General features: G+C 55.8%; 1 protein-coding gene across 7 annotated transcripts in view; it reads left to right on the forward strand.

The window, feature by feature from the left end:
* The window catches only part of herc1 (HECT and RLD domain containing E3 ubiquitin protein ligase family member 1), a 40901-nt gene extending 23955 nt beyond the window's left edge, over window positions 1-16946 (forward strand). For 5 of the 7 annotated variants that reach the window (XM_049031224.1, XM_049031226.1, XM_049031227.1 and 2 more), the window contains exons 42-78: window positions 27-258; window positions 367-488; window positions 687-907; window positions 1264-1532; window positions 1870-1922; window positions 2022-2222; window positions 2384-2558; window positions 2818-3085; window positions 3450-3663; window positions 4018-4223; window positions 4706-4833; window positions 5551-5687; window positions 6927-7127; window positions 7210-7340; window positions 7415-7620; window positions 7764-7884; window positions 7976-8122; window positions 8211-8312; window positions 8392-8565; window positions 8767-9060; window positions 9562-9627; window positions 9732-9857; window positions 10185-10323; window positions 10530-10711; window positions 10923-11078; window positions 11186-11308; window positions 11415-11517; window positions 11595-11764; window positions 12350-12488; window positions 13041-13210; window positions 13413-13582; window positions 13676-13841; window positions 14028-14104; window positions 14442-14694; window positions 15328-15480; window positions 15684-15989; window positions 16287-16946. In XM_049031224.1, coding sequence (XP_048887181.1) covers window positions 27-258; window positions 367-488; window positions 687-907; window positions 1264-1532; window positions 1870-1922; window positions 2022-2222; window positions 2384-2558; window positions 2818-3085; window positions 3450-3663; window positions 4018-4223; window positions 4706-4833; window positions 5551-5687; window positions 6927-7127; window positions 7210-7340; window positions 7415-7620; window positions 7764-7884; window positions 7976-8122; window positions 8211-8312; window positions 8392-8565; window positions 8767-9060; window positions 9562-9627; window positions 9732-9857; window positions 10185-10323; window positions 10530-10711; window positions 10923-11078; window positions 11186-11308; window positions 11415-11517; window positions 11595-11764; window positions 12350-12488; window positions 13041-13210; window positions 13413-13582; window positions 13676-13841; window positions 14028-14104; window positions 14442-14694; window positions 15328-15480; window positions 15684-15989; window positions 16287-16472 — 6287 coding nt within the window. In that variant the 3' untranslated portion in view covers window positions 16473-16946. The remainder of the gene's footprint in view (window positions 1-26; window positions 259-366; window positions 489-686; window positions 908-1263; window positions 1533-1869; window positions 1923-2021; window positions 2223-2383; window positions 2559-2817; window positions 3086-3449; window positions 3664-4017; window positions 4224-4705; window positions 4834-5550; window positions 5688-6926; window positions 7128-7209; window positions 7341-7414; window positions 7621-7763; window positions 7885-7975; window positions 8123-8210; window positions 8313-8391; window positions 8566-8766; window positions 9061-9561; window positions 9628-9731; window positions 9858-10184; window positions 10324-10529; window positions 10712-10922; window positions 11079-11185; window positions 11309-11414; window positions 11518-11594; window positions 11765-12349; window positions 12489-13040; window positions 13211-13412; window positions 13583-13675; window positions 13842-14027; window positions 14105-14441; window positions 14695-15327; window positions 15481-15683; window positions 15990-16286) is intronic. The other 2 variants (XM_049031229.1, XM_049031228.1) reach the window with 2 other exon arrangements.
* The last annotated feature ends 31 nt before the right edge of the window (window positions 16947-16977 follow it).

The raw sequence follows: 16977 nt of genomic DNA on the forward strand, positions 1-16977 counted from the left end.
GCGCCTGATGGTGGTTCTGCTCCTAGGAGCCCGAGGGGAGGCTGACGCCCAGAACATCACGGTGCTGGCCATGTGGATGATCGAGCACCCCGGCACGGAAGACGAAGACGAGCGCCATGCAGCGGGAGGGTTGGACTCCTGTCGCGGAGCCATGGCCTTGGGGGGAGGGGGCAAATCCTTAGACAGAAACTACCCCACCTCACCCGGCGACATCCCCAATGCAGACGCTGCTGAGATGGAGGAGGGATTTAGCGAGAGGTACCGCATCAAAACCTCACCTCACACTTACACTTTTACATGATGCCGGCCTGCCGCCTTTGTGATGATTACAGTAAGAGATACTGATTCACTAACCCCCCCCCCCAGCCCAGATGGCCTGGACCAGGAGAGTGCCTCTGCGTCCAGCGGTCCCACCCCCAGGGGGCGCTGCAGCGCCAGCAGGAAGCATCGCTTTGACTTGGCAGCACGAACCCTACTGGCCCGGGCTGGTGAGACCTCATCTGCCACCACCCTCATGCATTTACCTGTGTGCCATTTACTCACAACTTGAAATAAACATGTTGACCTACAGGTGGTGCTGTTTAAGATTGTTAATAATGACTAATTATGGAAAAGGGGCATTTGATGCAGACTGTGGATATCATCGGGGTGAGCAGAGTGTAAGCTGACTCTCTGTCCCCCTGCAGCAGGACTGTACCGTTCTGTCCAGGCGCACCGTGGTCAGGGTCGACGTGATGGCTCAAGCCTGCAACAAGATCCCGCCGCCCTCTACGACTTCAACCTCGACGAGGAGCTTGAGATCGACCTGGATGACGAGACTATGGAAGCCATGTTTGGCCAGGACCTGGCCAGTGACACAGACATTCTGGGAATGTGGATCCCGGAGGTATTGGACTGGCCAACATGGGTGTGTGTGCCTGCAGCGAGGGCTGCTTTTGCTTCCCTTATCCGTTTCATCCATCTCAGCCCTCCATCTAGGAACCAGGCGCTGGTGTCGTTTTCTGTATGTCGCTTTCAATAAAAGAGTAAATAAGTTGCGCTAATTCAGACAGCACTTTGAGAAGCTGGAGCGCTGAAGTCAGCTACATGTAAGGAGCAGAAGCCTTCAGGGCAGCATCGGCTCGCTTTGCTGAGGGTGACCACTTTAACGTGTGCTGCTTGCGCTCTGATATGGCGTGCACCTAACAGCCTGCCCCCTGCTGGTCGCACCGCACTAACACAGGACTGGCACCCTATGCTTTTTTTTTTGTGTTATTTTTTCAGCATGTTTGTGAGGCAGAGGAGCGGGAAGAGGTTGTGGTTTGCGAGCTGTGTGAGGCCAGCGTGGCTAATTTCAACCAGCACATGAAGAAGAACCATCCCGGCTGTGGCCGTAGCGCCAACCGGCAGGGTTACCGCAGCAACGGCTCCTACGTGGACGGCTGGTTCGGCGGCGAGTGTGGCAGCGGAAATCCGTACTACCTGCTGTGCGGTGGCTGCAGGGAGAAGTACCTGTCTGTCAAGAGCAAAGCCAAAGTGCCTGTGCTGGAAAGGTCAGCATCTCCCTGCTTTTGGGGCCGAGCCTGGAATCTGATCACAGGCTCACCCTGTTTTTATTGACTTTGGATGGACTCAGTTTGGGTAGGTTGGTGGTCCCACACCTTCAGGGTCCCTGACCTGCTCTGTGTGCCGAGTGTACATGTTCTCTGTCGGTGCGGGTTTCCTCGGCGTGTTTGTGTCCTGTGCTTGCTGGCACCATGGCCTCACTGTGACCTTCGCCGTGACCTTGCTCTCGATAAGCGATGGATGAATGGGTAGCTCAATGGATGACATAATATTGTACTTGCCATAGGTATTCAGAGTCGTCTTTTTTTTTTGGTGACATTACAGGTACAAAGGACAGGCACCAGACCTCCTGGGAAAGCAGGACAGTGTGTATGAGGGTGAGTACGTCATGGATGTCCCCAGAGCATGTCGTTCTCTGCGCTGGGGTCTGGGTGTTGTGGGAGCTGATGGGCCATGTGCTGAATCTCTCCCCACAGAGGACTGGGACATGCTTGACGTTGACGAGGACGACAAGTTAACGGGAGAGGAGGAGTTTGAGCTGCTGGCCGGTCCGCTGGGCCTCAGCGAGCGTAGGATGGTACCTGAGGCCGTACAGTTCCCTGACAGTGACCCGCTCGGGGCCTCGGTTGCCATGGTCACCGCCACCAACAGCATGGAGGAGACGCTGCTGCAGATAGGTAATGAAACACCCCCTCGGTGCCCTTGCAGCTACATACCGTGGTTGTTTGATGCGCTAAGCATGGTTTTTCGTTCTGGAAGGACTGCCGTGTTCCTGTGGTTGTCTGTGTTCGCGTGTCAGTGGACGCTGACCATCTGTGGCACTGTCGATCCACCACAGGCTGCCAGGGCTCCGTGGAGAAGAGCTCCTCGGGCCGCGTTACTCTGGGTGAGCAGGCAGCGGCGCTGCTGAGCCCACATGACCGGATCATGGCGCTGAGGAGAGTCACAGCAGCCGCCCAGGTGCTGCTGGCCAGGACCATGGTGATGAGGGCGCTGTCTCTGCTCTCGGTCAGGTGAGGCGGGCTCGGCTCTGAAGGCAACTCCTCCGTTACGGTCCGGTATAGTCCAGTTCAAGAAGGCTGCAATCTCAGCCCTGAGGAACACATTTCATCTGAAATGTTTTATTTCATTGTAAGCAATATGGACAGTTATTTAAGACAGCCTAATTTCTGAAAAAGTTTAAATATTTTGTATCAGAAATGGGATTCTTTGTGTGCTCTTAGTTTAGCTCAGATTCCTAACTGTGCTGACATGCTGCCCTCTTCTGGTCAGCGGGTCCAGCTGCAGCCTGGCAGCCGGCCTGGAGTCGCTAGGCCTGACAGACATCAGGACGCTGGTGCGGCTCATGTGCCTGGCTGCCGCGGGCCGTGCCGGCCTCTCCACGGGCCCCACCACCGGGCCAGGGGCCACGGAGCGCCCCCGAGGGACCGCTAAGGCCAGCAAGCCCATCTCCTGCCTGGCCTACCTGAGCACAGCCGTGGGCTGCCTGGCATCCAACAGCCCCAACGCGGCCAAGCTTCTAGTGCAGCTGTGCACACAGGTGGTGGCCCTATGTCTGTGCTGGATTGTATCAGTGTCTGTCCGCTACTGATCTAATGTGTCTGTAATTTACAAATGTAGTCCTAACCCTAACCCCAGTCATCCTTCTATACTAAAATGTATTTTCGGTTAATTAATACATCAGTAATAGCATAATACTATATTATATGTGCCCCTTTAAGTGTTACCATGCATATTGTAAAGTTTATTAATCTACTTATATGTTTATGTGAAATTCTTCTTCTGGGTTTGATAATGTTTATGCAAATAATTCATGACATAAATAAAAATTGCAGCAGATACCCAGTCTGGACTAGCGTTAGATTTTCTGGTGGATCTTGACCGTTAGTTCGTTGTGTCCGCAGAACCTGATTTCTGCCGCCACCGGCGTGAATCTCACCACGGTGGATGATCCCCTCCAGAGGAAGTTCCTGCCTAGTTTCCTCAGGGGTGCAGCGGAGGAGAACAAGCTAGTGACCTCACCCAACTTCGTCGTCACGCAGGCTCTCGTGGCTCTGCTGGCGGACAAGGGAGCTCAGCTCCGGCCCAACTACGACAAGGCCGACGTGGAGAAGAGAGGTCAGTCCATCTGTCGCCTGACGGGCCCGTCGATATCGTCCCTTTGGGGTGCATTTGGGATCCAAACTTTAGCTGTAGTTTGATACGAGATGTGAGACCTTGTTCACAATGTCAAATAATTCACTTGGCTCCAAGCACACAGGTGGCCTCATAGCTCTGTGAATTTGCGCGGCCTTTAGGTTCCATGTGGCCCCTTGTGCTGGCAGGATGAGGGGAAGCTGCCGTCGTCTCTTAACCTCTGTATGATGTGCTGTCTGACCTTCCGCTCACTGGCTCTCCGTGTCGCTTTTTTTGTTCTAGCAGGTTCTCTTGCACCTTTGTATGCCCACCCTTGCTATAATCCTTGCGTTATAGGGCCGCTGGAGCTGGCTAACGCGCTGGCGGCCTGCTGCCTGTCCTCGCGGCTGTCCTCGCAGCACCGGCAGTGGGCGGCCCAGCAGCTGGTGCGCGCCCTGGCCGCGCACGACCGCGACAACCAGAGCCGCCCGCAGACCTTCGCCGACATGGCAGGCGACCTGCGCAAATGCTCTTTCATCAAGCTGGAGGCTCACCAGAGCCGGGTACGTCAAGCCTTCACGTGCCTTTAAGCTTGCGCTGTCCCGGCCGGGTGTCTCGCCAGGAAGCTGGTAGTCTGGTGTATGTGGCTTGTCCCATTGCTTGGCGGGCGGGGGGGGGGGGGTACTCGCTCCATCCATCTGTCTGAAGAGACACGATTAGCATTCAGCAGTAATGAGGGTCGCTCTCCCACGGCATCAGCTGCAGACTGCACCCCCCCCTGCCCCCTGTCCATCTGTCACGTCCCACATTTTTACACATTGTCTGCAGGCAGATCCCACTTGGTTTCAGCTGAAGTAGCCGAAGTTAGTTATTAGCTTTTTCTTCAGAGTGGGGAGAGCGTTTGCGTCATCCTGAGTAGCTGCTCGCTTCCAACAGGAACGTAGCAAGGAGATACGGAGCATCAGAGACGCTGTCGACGCCCCCCCCCCCCCCCCCCCCCCCTGTATTCTCATGTGGGTCAGTTCCTTCGTATTTTTCTTTACAGGTTATCACTTGCGGTTGGTGCAGTAAAAAAGCTTTGCTGGCCACCAGCGGCACTGACGGGACGGTCCGGGTCTGGAACGTGACCAAAAGCCAGTATGCCCTGCAGCAGACCTGCATCTTCAACAAAGTGTGAGCATCTCCCTCTGCCTGCCCGGGTGGCGGCCGTACGCACTGCGGGTCGGCTTTTACGGTCACAGGGTTTCCCCTTCGGAAGGTCCTTCCGGCGTTTGTAAATGAGCGCGGTATTATGAGTTAAGTGTTATGCAGTCGACGATGACATAATTTCCATAAGTGGCTTCCAGCAGAAGGCTTTGGATTTTAATGTGTAATTGGCATCATCAGTCACAGAGCTGCCCTCTTGTACAAGCAGGAGCGATTTACAATTTTTCTTCTTTTCAGACTAGCTGCTTGAGTGTCCTAGTGCCAGAAACAAATCACTTTAATGGCAGTAATACAGTGTAGTATCTACTGGCACAAAGACTGCAGCTGGCTGCACCATCTAGGAAGAAGGGGAGACAGTCACCCAGTGGGCTTAGAGTTAAACATGCTTCTTATAGGTTTTTGGAGGAGAGACAAGCTATGTCAGCCCCCAAATCCAAATATTTATGTTCCTTCCGGTTCCTGACAAGCTGCCGTTCTGGCTGCTGATGAATTCTCTGCACGCTACGTACATCAACATGCTAGTGTCGTGTTCTGGGTAGCAGCACTCCATGTATCACTGTGTTTTACAAAGGAAAGTGACCCTCCTCCCCAGTTGAAATGCGTTTCTCGGTGTCCTTTTTTTACACAACAGCCTTGTGTGAAATGTCGGCACTCACAGTGCGGTGTATGTCTGTCCCTGCTCAGGGACAGCTCCTCAGAGGAAGGCCTCAGCCTCCTGGGCTCTCCGGGGGACCCCAACTTGTCCTCTGTCACCTGGAGCGTCACTGGAAAATACCTAGCTGCTGCTATGGAGAAGATGGTGAACATCTGGCAAGTGAATGGTAAGGAGTTGGGCTGTGGGTGTGGTGTTTGAGGCACGCAGAGTTTAAGGAGTAGGGCGTTTGAGGCTGTGGGTGTGGTGTTTGAGGCATGCAGAGTTTAAGGAGTAGGGCGTTTGAGGCTGTGGGTGTGGTGTTTGAGGCATGCAGAGTTTAAGGAGTAGGGCGTTTGAGGCAGCCCGCGTTTAGAGTACAAGGCATTTGAGGCATGTGGAATTCAAGGCGCGTGCTGTTTAAGGCGCGTGCTGTTTAAGGCGCGTGCTGTTTAAGGCGCGTGCTGTTTAAGGCGCGTGCTGTTTAAGGCGCGTGCTGTTTAAGGCGCGTGCTGTTTAAGGCGCGTGCTGTTTAAGGCGCGTGCTGTTTAAGGCGCGTGCTGTTTAAGGCGCGTGCTGTTCGAGGCGCGTGCTTGTTCGAGGCGCGTGCTTGTTCGAGGCGCGTGCTTGTTCGAGGCGCGTGCTTGTTTGAGGCGCGTGCCGTTCGAGGTGTACGCTTTTCCTTAGCTATAGATGCAGAGTCCCAGGTTCTGTTCCTCACTCCCAGCCTCCTCTCACTGCGCAGTCAGTGTGACCCCCCCCGTCCCTCCCACACTCCGGTGCTGGCATTCAGCAGTTTCCCATGTAGGCGGTGCTTGCGCAGAGTCCGATCATGATGCCCCGCTTGACTGACGCTCGGTCCCAGACGTGGGATGGATGCAGGCGCTGCGGGATTCCCGACTGCAGCCCGCCAACATGGCGCCCCGTGCCTATTGCTGTCGGCCCTGGTTTTGTCATGGCAGGAAAGGCCGCTGCTTTCTTTACAGCACACATGCGTGCGGGGGAGTGCTTGATATAAAGCCAGGGTCCTATAGGTCGTCCTCAGTTAGCTGAGACTCCTGAGAGCCAATCATGAACCCTTCACAAGTCCAAGGACGCGGGGGGGCGCTCTGCCAGCCCCTAGCTTGTTGGCTGTGCATCGCCCTTTTTCCATGTCTGTTAATTAGGTCATTAGGGAGTTAAATCTAAATCTTGTCATTTCAAATGCCCATTTGGCTGAAGTCTACAGTTTAAGTTCTCGATAAAGCACAATCCCTTCCACAAGTTAGAACTTGGCGTCCCCTATAAACGATCAGGTCCATCTGTGCTGTTCTTGGGCCCTGCTTCGCACTCGCCTCGCTGAGTAGCATGTAGCGGGCAGATTTCGGCAGGGGGGGGGGAGCTCTTCTCGATGTCCTCCAGAGCAAAGTGACAATCCCTGTTTCCGCAGGAGGGAAGGGCCTGCTGGACGTACAGCCGCACTGGGTATCCGCCATGACCTGGCCCGAGAAGGAGCCGCCGTCCCCGTGGCCCGGGGATCCACAGGAGGTGCTGCTGGTGGGCCGCATAGATGGCTCGCTGGGTCTGATCGAGGTGGCTGACGCCTCCACCATGCGCAGGGTGGAACTGGAGCACTGCTACAGGAAGGACGGCAAGTGCCTGCCCCGCCTCCGCCCACTGACCCGGCCTAGGGGACCCGCCTATAACCGGGCCTGTTGCTCTCTCTATTCCAGTGGCCATCATGCACATTGCCTGGTACAGCGAGGACAGGCCATTCGCCGTCGGCTATGCGGATGGAAAGCTTCTAATCGGCTCCAAAGAGCCACTGGAGAAAGGAGCTGTGGTGGTCATCGACGCACATAAGGTGAGCAGAACCTTCCGGGCCTGTGTTCTGCCAGCCCGTCGACACGACTATGACCAAGTCTCTTTTTGCTTCAGGAATCCATCACGTGTATGAAGTGGGCCCCCAGCGGGCAGGCGCTGCTCACCTGTGCCCGGGAGGAGACCGTCAACGTGTGGGCCTCCGTCGGCCCCCAGGGGTCCTGGAGCTGCCTGCAGGCCCTGACTCACCCTTCTGTGGTCAACGCCATCGCCTGGTGTCCCCTGCCAGGCCGGAGCCCCAAGGCACTCAACATGCTGGCTACGTAGGTGTCCTCAGTCCCGGAGGGAGTCGTGTGAGCGGGTCCCTGGGGGGAGGCGGGGGTAGGAAGGTGACCCGAAAACCGAGCAGAATGTTTCCCTAGTGCGACCCCTGTTTTAGAAGGACTTTCTGGTCCTTTCATTTCAGATGCTGTCAGAATGGCCTAGTGTGTGTCTGGACTTTGCCTCAGGATGCCGGCAGCTTCTCCGAGCGCAGCCACGGCCCATCCGACGCCTGGTTGGAAATGGACCCGAAATGCAGGCCCAAGGTACGGGTGTCATGGCCTCGTGCCCTGCTGGAGAGCCGCAGCCGTCTCTAGGGGGAGTCGTACATCGCTCAGGCCCTTGTTTTCCCCGCAGCACTCTTACAGGAAGCCTGGCGGAGTGACGTGCGTCTTTCAGCTCCGGGGCCACATCACCTCTGTGCGGACTGTGGCCTTTAGCCCAGACGGTCTGGCGTTGGTGTCGGGTGGCACCGGCGGCCTCATGAACATCTGGTCTCTGCGGGTAAGTCTGGCCCAGATAACAGCCCAGGTTCCATTCTTCCGGGGATTTCTCTCACGGGGGTGAGTAATGATGTTGCCGCGTTCACCAGGACGGCTCGGTGCTACAAACCGTGGTGGCGGGTTCCGGAGCCATCCAGAACATCGTGTGGATCCCAGATGTGGGTGTGGCCGTGTGCTCCAACAGGTCCAAGGTAAACGCCTCTACTCCCAGCTTGTGAATCGCCGTGGGTTGATGCTGCCAGGCTGATCCGGCTCCCCATTTCCCCACAGGACATCCTGGTTGTGAATTGCACGTCCGACTTCCTGTCCTCCAACCACGTTTTGGCCACGTGCAGGACGGCCCTGAAGAGGCAGGGGGTCACGGGTCTCCACATGGCTCCTTGTATGCGAGCGTTTCTGGAAAGGCTGCCCGTCATGCTGCAGGAGCAATATGCCTATGAGAAGGTACCTCTGGCCTCTCCCCTGACAGTGTATCAGGGCTGCACAATCTGTTTTCACATATTTAAGAGTTACATTCAAACATTTCAAAGGGGGATGTGCTTAACTCTCCATGGTTGGGGTAAACTGGGAAATGGGTGAGCAGAGATATGCGGCTACACCGGCAGCCATGATGCCCCCCCCCCTTGACGTTCCTCGCCCCGGCAGCCCCAGGTGGTGTGCGGCGAGCAGCTGGTGCACAGTCCCTACATGCAGTGCCTGGCCTCCTTGGCTGTGGGCCTCCACCTGGACCAGTTGCTGTGCAGGCCTCCGGTGCCCCCCCATTTGTCCCACTGCCCGCTGGAGCAGGGCGCCTGGAGTGCCAGCGAGTGGGCCTGGCTCGACTGCTTCTCCACCACCGTCAAGGCGGCCGAGGCGCTGGCCCGTGGTTGCGCCTTCCCGGACTCGTTCACCGTCCCTGACCTGGAGCCGGTGCCGAGGGAGGAGATGGCGCTGCTGATGGTGAGGGGGCGGGGCGCTGCTGATGGTGAGGGGGCGGGGCGCTGCTGATGGTGAGGGGGCGGGGCGCTGCTGATGGTGAGGGGGCGGGGCGCTGCTGATGGTGAGGGGGCGGGGCGCTGCTGATGGTGAGGGGGCGGGGCGCCGCTGATGGTGAGGGGGCGGGGCGCCGCTGATGGTGAGGGGGCGGGGCGCCGCTGATGGTGAGGGGGCGGGGCGCTGCTGATGGTGAGGGGGCGGGGCGCTGCTGATGGTGAGGGGGCGGGGCGCTGCTGATGGTGAGGGGGCGGGGCGCCGCTGATGGTGAGGGGGCGGGGCGCCGCTGATGGTGAGGGGGCGGGGCGCCGCTGATGGTGAGGGGGCGGGGCGCCGCTGATGGTGAGGGGGCGGGGCGCCGCTGATGGTGAGGGGGCGGGGCGCCGCTGATGGTGAGGGGGCGGGGCGCCGCTGATGGTGAGGGGGCGGGGCACATCACTGAGTGTGTGTGTGGATACATTTTTACAGGACAACAGTAAATGGATCTCTGGGATGGACGAGCAGATCATGTGCTGGGCCACCTCTAGACCAGAGGTAGGGAACTCATAAGAACGGAACTGTGCGCCGTGCGGAGGGTTCTCCAGGCCCGACCCGTCACGTGGCTGGCCTGACGCCGCGTGTTGGGTTTCTCGGGACAGGACTGGCACCTGGGCGGGAAGTGCGACGTGTTCCTGTGGGGGGCCGGACGGCACGGGCAGCTGGCCGAGGCCGGGAGGAACATTCTGCTCCCGTCGGCAGCCACCTCCTTCTCGCAGGCCCAGCAGGTGAGGCTGTGGGAGCTCCACGCGAGCACGACCTTCGAGTCCCTCACAAAGGCGTGAAAGCAGGCATGGAGGCCGCCGAGAAGCTCGGGAGGCGTCGCGTTCATTATGCGTGCCATCTGCTCCATCCATCCCGCCATCATCCGCCCATATTTTAGCATGATGATCACTTTTGGGAAATGAGCTTCTCCAGACTTCTTCCATTATTCATGGCAGCGGCGGCTGTGACCAGCCTGGCCGCTTCTATTCTTAGACAGACACTTCATCCATGCTGTCCCACCCCCCCCCCCACCCCCCCCGGCGCTCTGGGCCGGCTGTCTCTCGCCGCAGGTGGTGTGTGGCCAGAACTGCACCTTCGTGATCCAGGCTAACGGCACTGTGCTGGCCTGCGGGGAGGGCAGCTATGGTAGGCTGGGCCAGGGCAACTCGGACGACCTGCACGTGCTCACCGTCATCTCGGCCCTGCAGGGTAGGAGGCTCCCGCCCGCCAGCTCACAGCTAGCAGTTTGAAAACGCTTCCTCTACCTGGGTAACATCGCTGATGTTTGGGGTTCTTTAAGCCGAGTATGACTGCCGCTCATCCGGGGTTGATATGGACCCGGAGCTCACTTTGGCTTCCCGTGTATAGGCGTGACGTGGTGTTGACTGTGCCCCTGTGCTGTGTGGCGGTTTCAGGCTTTGTGGTGACCCAGCTGGTGACGTCCTGTGGCTCCGACGGCCACTCCATGGCCCTGACGGAAAGCGGCGAGGTCTTCAGCTGGGGCGACGGCGATTACGGCAAGCTGGGCCACGGCAACAGCGACCGCCAGCGCCGGCCACGGCAGATCGAGGCATTGCAGGGCGAGGAGGTGGTGCAGGTCAGGCGGCTCGGCCACGCCTCCTTTCGCTGTCCTTTCCTTTGGTTGGTTGTCTTTCTTCATGTGGTCCCTTCTGTCAGAACAGTCTGCTGTAGAAGCACATGTACTGCAGACTTGATATTTCTGCACCTGCCTATAACCTTCCCCAGGTCTTAAGCATCTTTGTTTGCTTTATAGCTGCTGTCACATTTAGCTTCCTCAAACCTTTCAGATGTCCTGTGGTTTCAAGCATTCGGCAGTAGTGACAGCAGACGGCAAGCTTTTCTCTTTCGGCAACGGCGACTACGGCCGCCTGGGCCTGGGGAACACGTCCAACAAGAAGCTTCCGGAAAGGGTCACGGCCCTAGAGGGCTACCAAGTGGGACAGGTAGAAGCGAGCACCTTCCACCGTAACCCCCGATGTGCTGTTTCTCCGCATCGGCCTGTTCCTGTTTGCCGTGACCCTGTTGTTGAGGTCTGTACTGCATTCCTCAGGTGGCCTGTGGTCTGAATCACACTCTGGCCATTTCTGCTGACGGCATGATGGTGTGGGCCTTCGGAGACGGAGACTATGGGAAACTGGGTCTCGGAAACTCAACTGCAAAATCGTCTCCCCAGGTGGGTTAATGTGACACTTGGATAATGTCACAATACATGAATATGGACTTGTGTTTAGTTCTTGTCTGCTCTCTCTGTCTCTCTCTCTCCCGCTTGCGGATTACAGAAAGTGGACGTCCTTTGTGGTATCGGGATTAAAAAAGTCTCCTGCGGCACCCAGTTTTCCGTCGCCCTGACGAAGGACGGCAACGTCTACACGTTCGGACAGGGTAGGGCGGCAGGCCGCCGGTGCCGCTGCTTGGGGCCGTCTTTGGTGTTTGTGTCCTGACAGCGCTGCTGCTTCCAGATCGCCTGATCGGGCTGCCTGAGGGCCGGGCACGGAATCACAACCGGCCGCAGCTGGTCCCCGCGCTCTCAGGGGTCTTCATCTCCGACATCGCTGTGGGGGCGGAGCACACGCTGGCGCTGTCCTCCACGGGGGAGGTGTACAGCTGGGGCAGCAACTCCGAGGGCCAGGTGGGGTCTCACGCCGGTGTGGGGGGGGGTTGAGTTCATTTGGAACCTCTCCTCCGAAGGACTCCATGATGAGGGTGGCATCTAATGTAAAAAGCTTCATTGCCCTAATGAGCCACCTTCTCATCGCAGAGAAAGGGGTTATTTTTGTACCTGATGACAAAAAGGTCCTCAGGTCCTCATTTAACAGGCGTGCCAGGTCTCTCATAACAGATGATACCATTATCCCTGCTTTGCCCATGAATCACTCACGGGGAGCTAATGGCAATGAGTGGTTCTCGAACTAAGCTGCCTCAGCTTCTAAATGAGGTCTGTTCTGCATTAACTGCTGTAAACGTGCTCTAGTTTGTCGTTCCAACGGACCTTTTGAAGGGAGCTTTGGAAACTGCAAAATCTCTGTCCGCTGGCCCCGCTGTTCCCGATGGGGTCAGCGGCTCAGACCGCAGGCACACTCCGATTAGATCTCAGCTGATCTCATGGCATATTTAAAGACCGGCTGCGGTACGGCCTAGTCAGCAGCTCCCGGCGCGTTCGCCTGCTGTGTGGAGTGGCCAGGCGGACTGATTCATCGCTTTGTTTACTACTTAGCTGGGCCTCGGCCACACCAACCACGTGCGGGAGCCCACGCTGGTGACCACGCTCCAGGGCAAGAACACCCAGCAGATCTCAGCCGGTCGCTGCCACAGTGCGGCCTGGACAGCTCCTCCCGTCCCACCTCGAGCTCCCGGTAAAGGGCCCCGTTGTGCACGCACACGCACGCACGCACACACGTGACGTCCCCCGTAAGACTTTTTCCTCAGCTGGGACTCATTATAAATACTTCCTGCTATAGCCATTTTCAGACAGATGGCAGTAGCTCAAAAAGCAGTGACTACAATGGCAGTAAAATTCAAGTGCAGTCCAGCCAAAGGTCTGGATTTCTGAGCAAAACCTCAGGTCCACAGGAAGTCTTTGTGAAATAAGCTTGATATGTATCATTGTTTTATTTTTAGAGTAATTCAGTTATTTTTTTAAGAATTAAATCATGTGTACTCCTATTGACTTTATAAGGTTTTTGCACTAACTTTGCACCCTGCCATCTGGGTGTCTAGCCTTTTGTACTTCATTGCATGTTTAATTGTTCTCTCCACGCCACCACCTGCACCAAAATAAGTTCCTTGTACTTTTTGACTGTTCCTTGCACCCTGCAAATAGAAGAATTCTGATTTTGATTATTTACTTACCTGACTTGATGCTAAGATGCCGGTGAGGTCTGCAATGACTCTCTACCGTTTCCCAGGATCCTCTGTGCCTCTGCAGCTGGGTCTTCCAGTGGCAGTGCCTCCTCAGTACAGTGCCCTCAAGGAGGTCAGCATGGAGGTAGTCCGTGCCAGGCTCCGCCTCCTCTACCATTTCTCGGACCTCATGTACTCCTCTTGGAGGCTGCTGAACCTCAGTCCCAACAACCAGGTGAGCCGGGGTGGGTTCAGGGGCCGGTTTGGCCTCTCGAGTCATTGATTCAGGCTCTAAGCCAAATCTAATGTATGAGGGAGGGGAATATAACTAAGCAGTGGGTTTAAAAGTAAGTTCCCTGAGTTTTAGAATTAGCTGCGGAGGCGTGTCCTCCGTCTTCGGAAAGGCCACCGGTCTGAGCTGTGGTGTTCTGCTCCAGAGCTGCACGTCGCATTACAACGTGGGCACGTGGGGCCTCGTCCAGGGACAGCTGCGGCCTCTGCTAGCGCCCCGCGTTTACACACTGCCCATGGTGCGCTCCATCGGCAAGACGATGGTGCAGGGCAAGAACTACGGACCGCAGATCACCGTCAAAAGGATCTCCACGCGGTCAGTGGCCGCCCCGTCTCCTGCCGCGCCCCCCTCCGCGTGCCGTACCGCGTTTCTGACCCTCGTCCCATCCTGTTCTGTCCCGTCCTCCAGCGGCCGAAAGTGCAAGCCCATCTTCGTGCAGATCGCCAGGCAGGTGGTGAAGCTGAACGCCTCGGACCTGCGGCTGCCCTCCCGTGCCTGGAAGGTGAAGCTGGTGGGGGAGGGGGCCGACGACGCCGGCGGGGTGTTCGATGACACCATCACGGAGATGTGCCAGGTAGGGCGGCGCTGTTGGGATGGCGTGAAAGGCTCTGGCTGGCTGCCCTGCACTCTAACCCTAACAAACACGCGAGCTCCTCCCCGCTTTTTGTTCAGAAGGTTTTCACGCTGCTTCATCTTGCTCCATCTTGCGTGAAAAACAAAAGACATTTTCTCAGATTCTTTCCTGTTTCTTTACATGAAGGAGCTGGAGACTGGTGTTGTCGACCTTCTCATTCCCTCTCCAAACGCCACAGCTGAAGTTGGCTACAACCGAGACAGGTGAGTGGTTTCACGGCCCATTGTACCCCGTCAGGGTTAGAGTCCAGGGAGAGTCATGACTTCAGATTGACCAAATAAAAATCTGAGCACCTAAAGATTTGGCACCTTGCACCTCCTGTCCAAAGTCATTCTTGGATAAAGTGGTGTGTCGCCATAGCATTTATACAAGTAGTGCAATAAACTACGGGCAAGTTGGTCGAGCATCTTCTTGTAAATGATTGGTGACAGTCTTGTTGATGTCCTGTCTTGCCGTGCTTCTCAGTAAACATCGCAGTCTGACAGCTGTGTAGCTTGGGAAGTACTTCATCAACTGCATGGTCGTCTTATTCTCTTCCAGGTTCTTGTTTAACCCTTCAGCCTGCCTGGATGAGCATCTCCTGCAGTTCAAGTTTCTGGGCATCCTGATGGGGGTGGCCATCCGTACCAAGAAGCCTTTAGACCTGCACTTGGCCCCCATGGTGTGGAAGCAGCTCTGCTGTATCCCCCTGGTTTTGGAGGACCTGGAGGAGGTTGACCTTCTCTACGTCCAGACCCTCAACAGCATTCTTCACATTGAAGACAGCGGGATTACTGAGGAAAATTTCCATGAGGTAATGAGGTTCAGTGGCACGTCTCGCCCCCCCCGGTCGGCATGTGCCCTGGCTCTCTCTGCCTCCACAATAGTGCTTGGCCTTTGAAGATGCATTTATGGGAAAATAGAGTGGCCAACAGTTGCATAAACACCCTTTTGCACAATCATGCACCATTGAGGCTGTAATTCGAGCCGTGCGGATGCAGCAGATCTTGGAAGCGTTCCCAGGCCGATGAGACAGGGATTTAGTGCCTGGGTAAGAAAATGGCAAGACAGATTTTTTATTTTTACTTCTAAGGGAGAGAACTGTCTGTTCCTCTGTGATTTTCTGGATTTCGTTATCTTTTACTTTAGTGCAAAAAGTCCACCTGGTAACTATTAACAGTGTTATCTTGTGATAGTCTTCATTTTGACTCTTATTTACGAAAACACTGTCGTCCTCCGCTATGATCCCCAATGCATCTTCTGTGATTTAAAATGGCAGCACTGTTCTCCTGTTGCTCATGCCGCTAACCGTTTATAATGACTGCGATGAGCAAGAAGCAGCAGCAGGCACGTCCGTGACACACTTCTCTGTGAATGGATTAGCCATCGCGCCGTCTGTCATCAGGGGCCGCGTATTCGGCAGCTGACCTGGATTTCCGCCTTGCAGATGATTCCTCTCGACTCCTTCGTGGGCCAGAGCGCAGATGGGAAAATGGTTCCCATAATTCCTGGAGGAAACAGCATCCCTCTCACCTTCTCCAACAGGAAGGAGTATGTGGACCGCGCTATCGAGTACCGGCTCCATGAACTGGACCGCCAGGTATGGATCTGGGTTCGGTTTCCATGGCCAGGGAGTCTTAACCCGGAACATTATTGTGATTTAATACATCTCTCTAGGAGGGTTTCCCCTGTCTGTGATTCATTATTTAAAATGGCTATTTTTTTTGCATTTAAGCTTTTGTTGGGTCGTATCTTAATGAAAGGTGGCGGATTTAAGTTCCGGTTCTGACTGCGTGTGTCCAGGTGGCCGCGGTGCGTGAGGGCATGTCCTGGATCGTGCCCGTGCCGCTGCTGTCCCTGCTCACAGCCAAACAGCTGGAGCAGATGGTGTGCGGGATGCCCGAGATCTCCGTGGACGTCCTGAAGAAGGTGGTACGCTACCGCGAAGTGGACGAGCAGCACCAGCTGGTGCAGTGGTTCTGGCACACCCTGGAGGAGTTCTCCAATGAGGAGCGCGTGCTCTTCATGCGCTTCGTGTCGGGCCGCTCCCGTCTGCCCGCCAACACTGCTGACATCTCGCAGAGGTTTCAGATCATGAAGGTCGACCGGGTGAGTGGACGCCCCCTACAGGCGACCCGCTCTCATTGTTTTGGTTCCTTCACATGACACACGTTAGTACCTGCAATGTCTTAAATCTTTTCAGAAAAGATGGGGGGCAGTGTGGCTCAGTGGGTCAGAAGGTTGTGCCTTTGGTTGCCTGTTTGATTCCTGCAGTCAGCAGAGTGATGTCACCGCTGGGCCCTTAAGGCCCAATTGTTTCCACTTTGGATATAAAAGTATCTGCTACGTGAATAAAATGCATGTATAAGATGCACGGTCTACACTGGCTCTCTCTGCCCTCCCCAGCCCTTTGACAGCCTGCCCACTTCCCAGACCTGCTTCTTCCAGCTCCGCCTCCCTCCTTACTCCACTCAGAGCGTCATGGCCGAGCGTCTGCGCTATGCCATCAACAACTGCCGCTCTATCGACATGGACAACTACATGCTGTCCCGCAACGTGGACAACACGGAGGGCTCTGACACCGACTACTGACGCAGCACAACCCGAGCTCAGACCCCGAGGCGCACTGGGTGGGGGGGGGGGCGGGCACCAAACACCCCAAAGGCCCCTGCCTGCCGTGTGGGAACTCGAGCCAAAAGCGTTTGCAAAACTCGCCACTTTTTAAGTATCCAATGTACTTGCGAATGTTATGGAGTTTTTATTTCACTTTGTGGTTTATTTGAAGTCCAAACAATCGGCGCAGGCAGTGCATGGAGTCATTCTCCTCTGCCCCCCCATCCTCTGTTTGAGGCCTCCTTTACGTTTGCATGGTGGTATGTCTGTTTTGTTTGGCGCAGTTCTTAGAGTAAGAAGTCCGATTGACAATTTAAAGGATGAACACTTGTACATTGTGTATAATGTTTCATTAGGAAAAAAAAGTTTTACATAAATATTCATATTTATTTTGTTTTAATTTTGAATTTGAGTTTCTTAAAGCAGAAAACAAAAATAAAAGCATCAATTCTACTTTCCTGTGACTTCACTGGCTGATGAGTAA

This window comes from Brienomyrus brachyistius, chromosome 11 (genome assembly GCF_023856365.1).
Source record: "Brienomyrus brachyistius isolate T26 chromosome 11, BBRACH_0.4, whole genome shotgun sequence".
Classification (NCBI taxonomy): Eukaryota; Metazoa; Chordata; class Actinopteri; order Osteoglossiformes; family Mormyridae; genus Brienomyrus; species Brienomyrus brachyistius.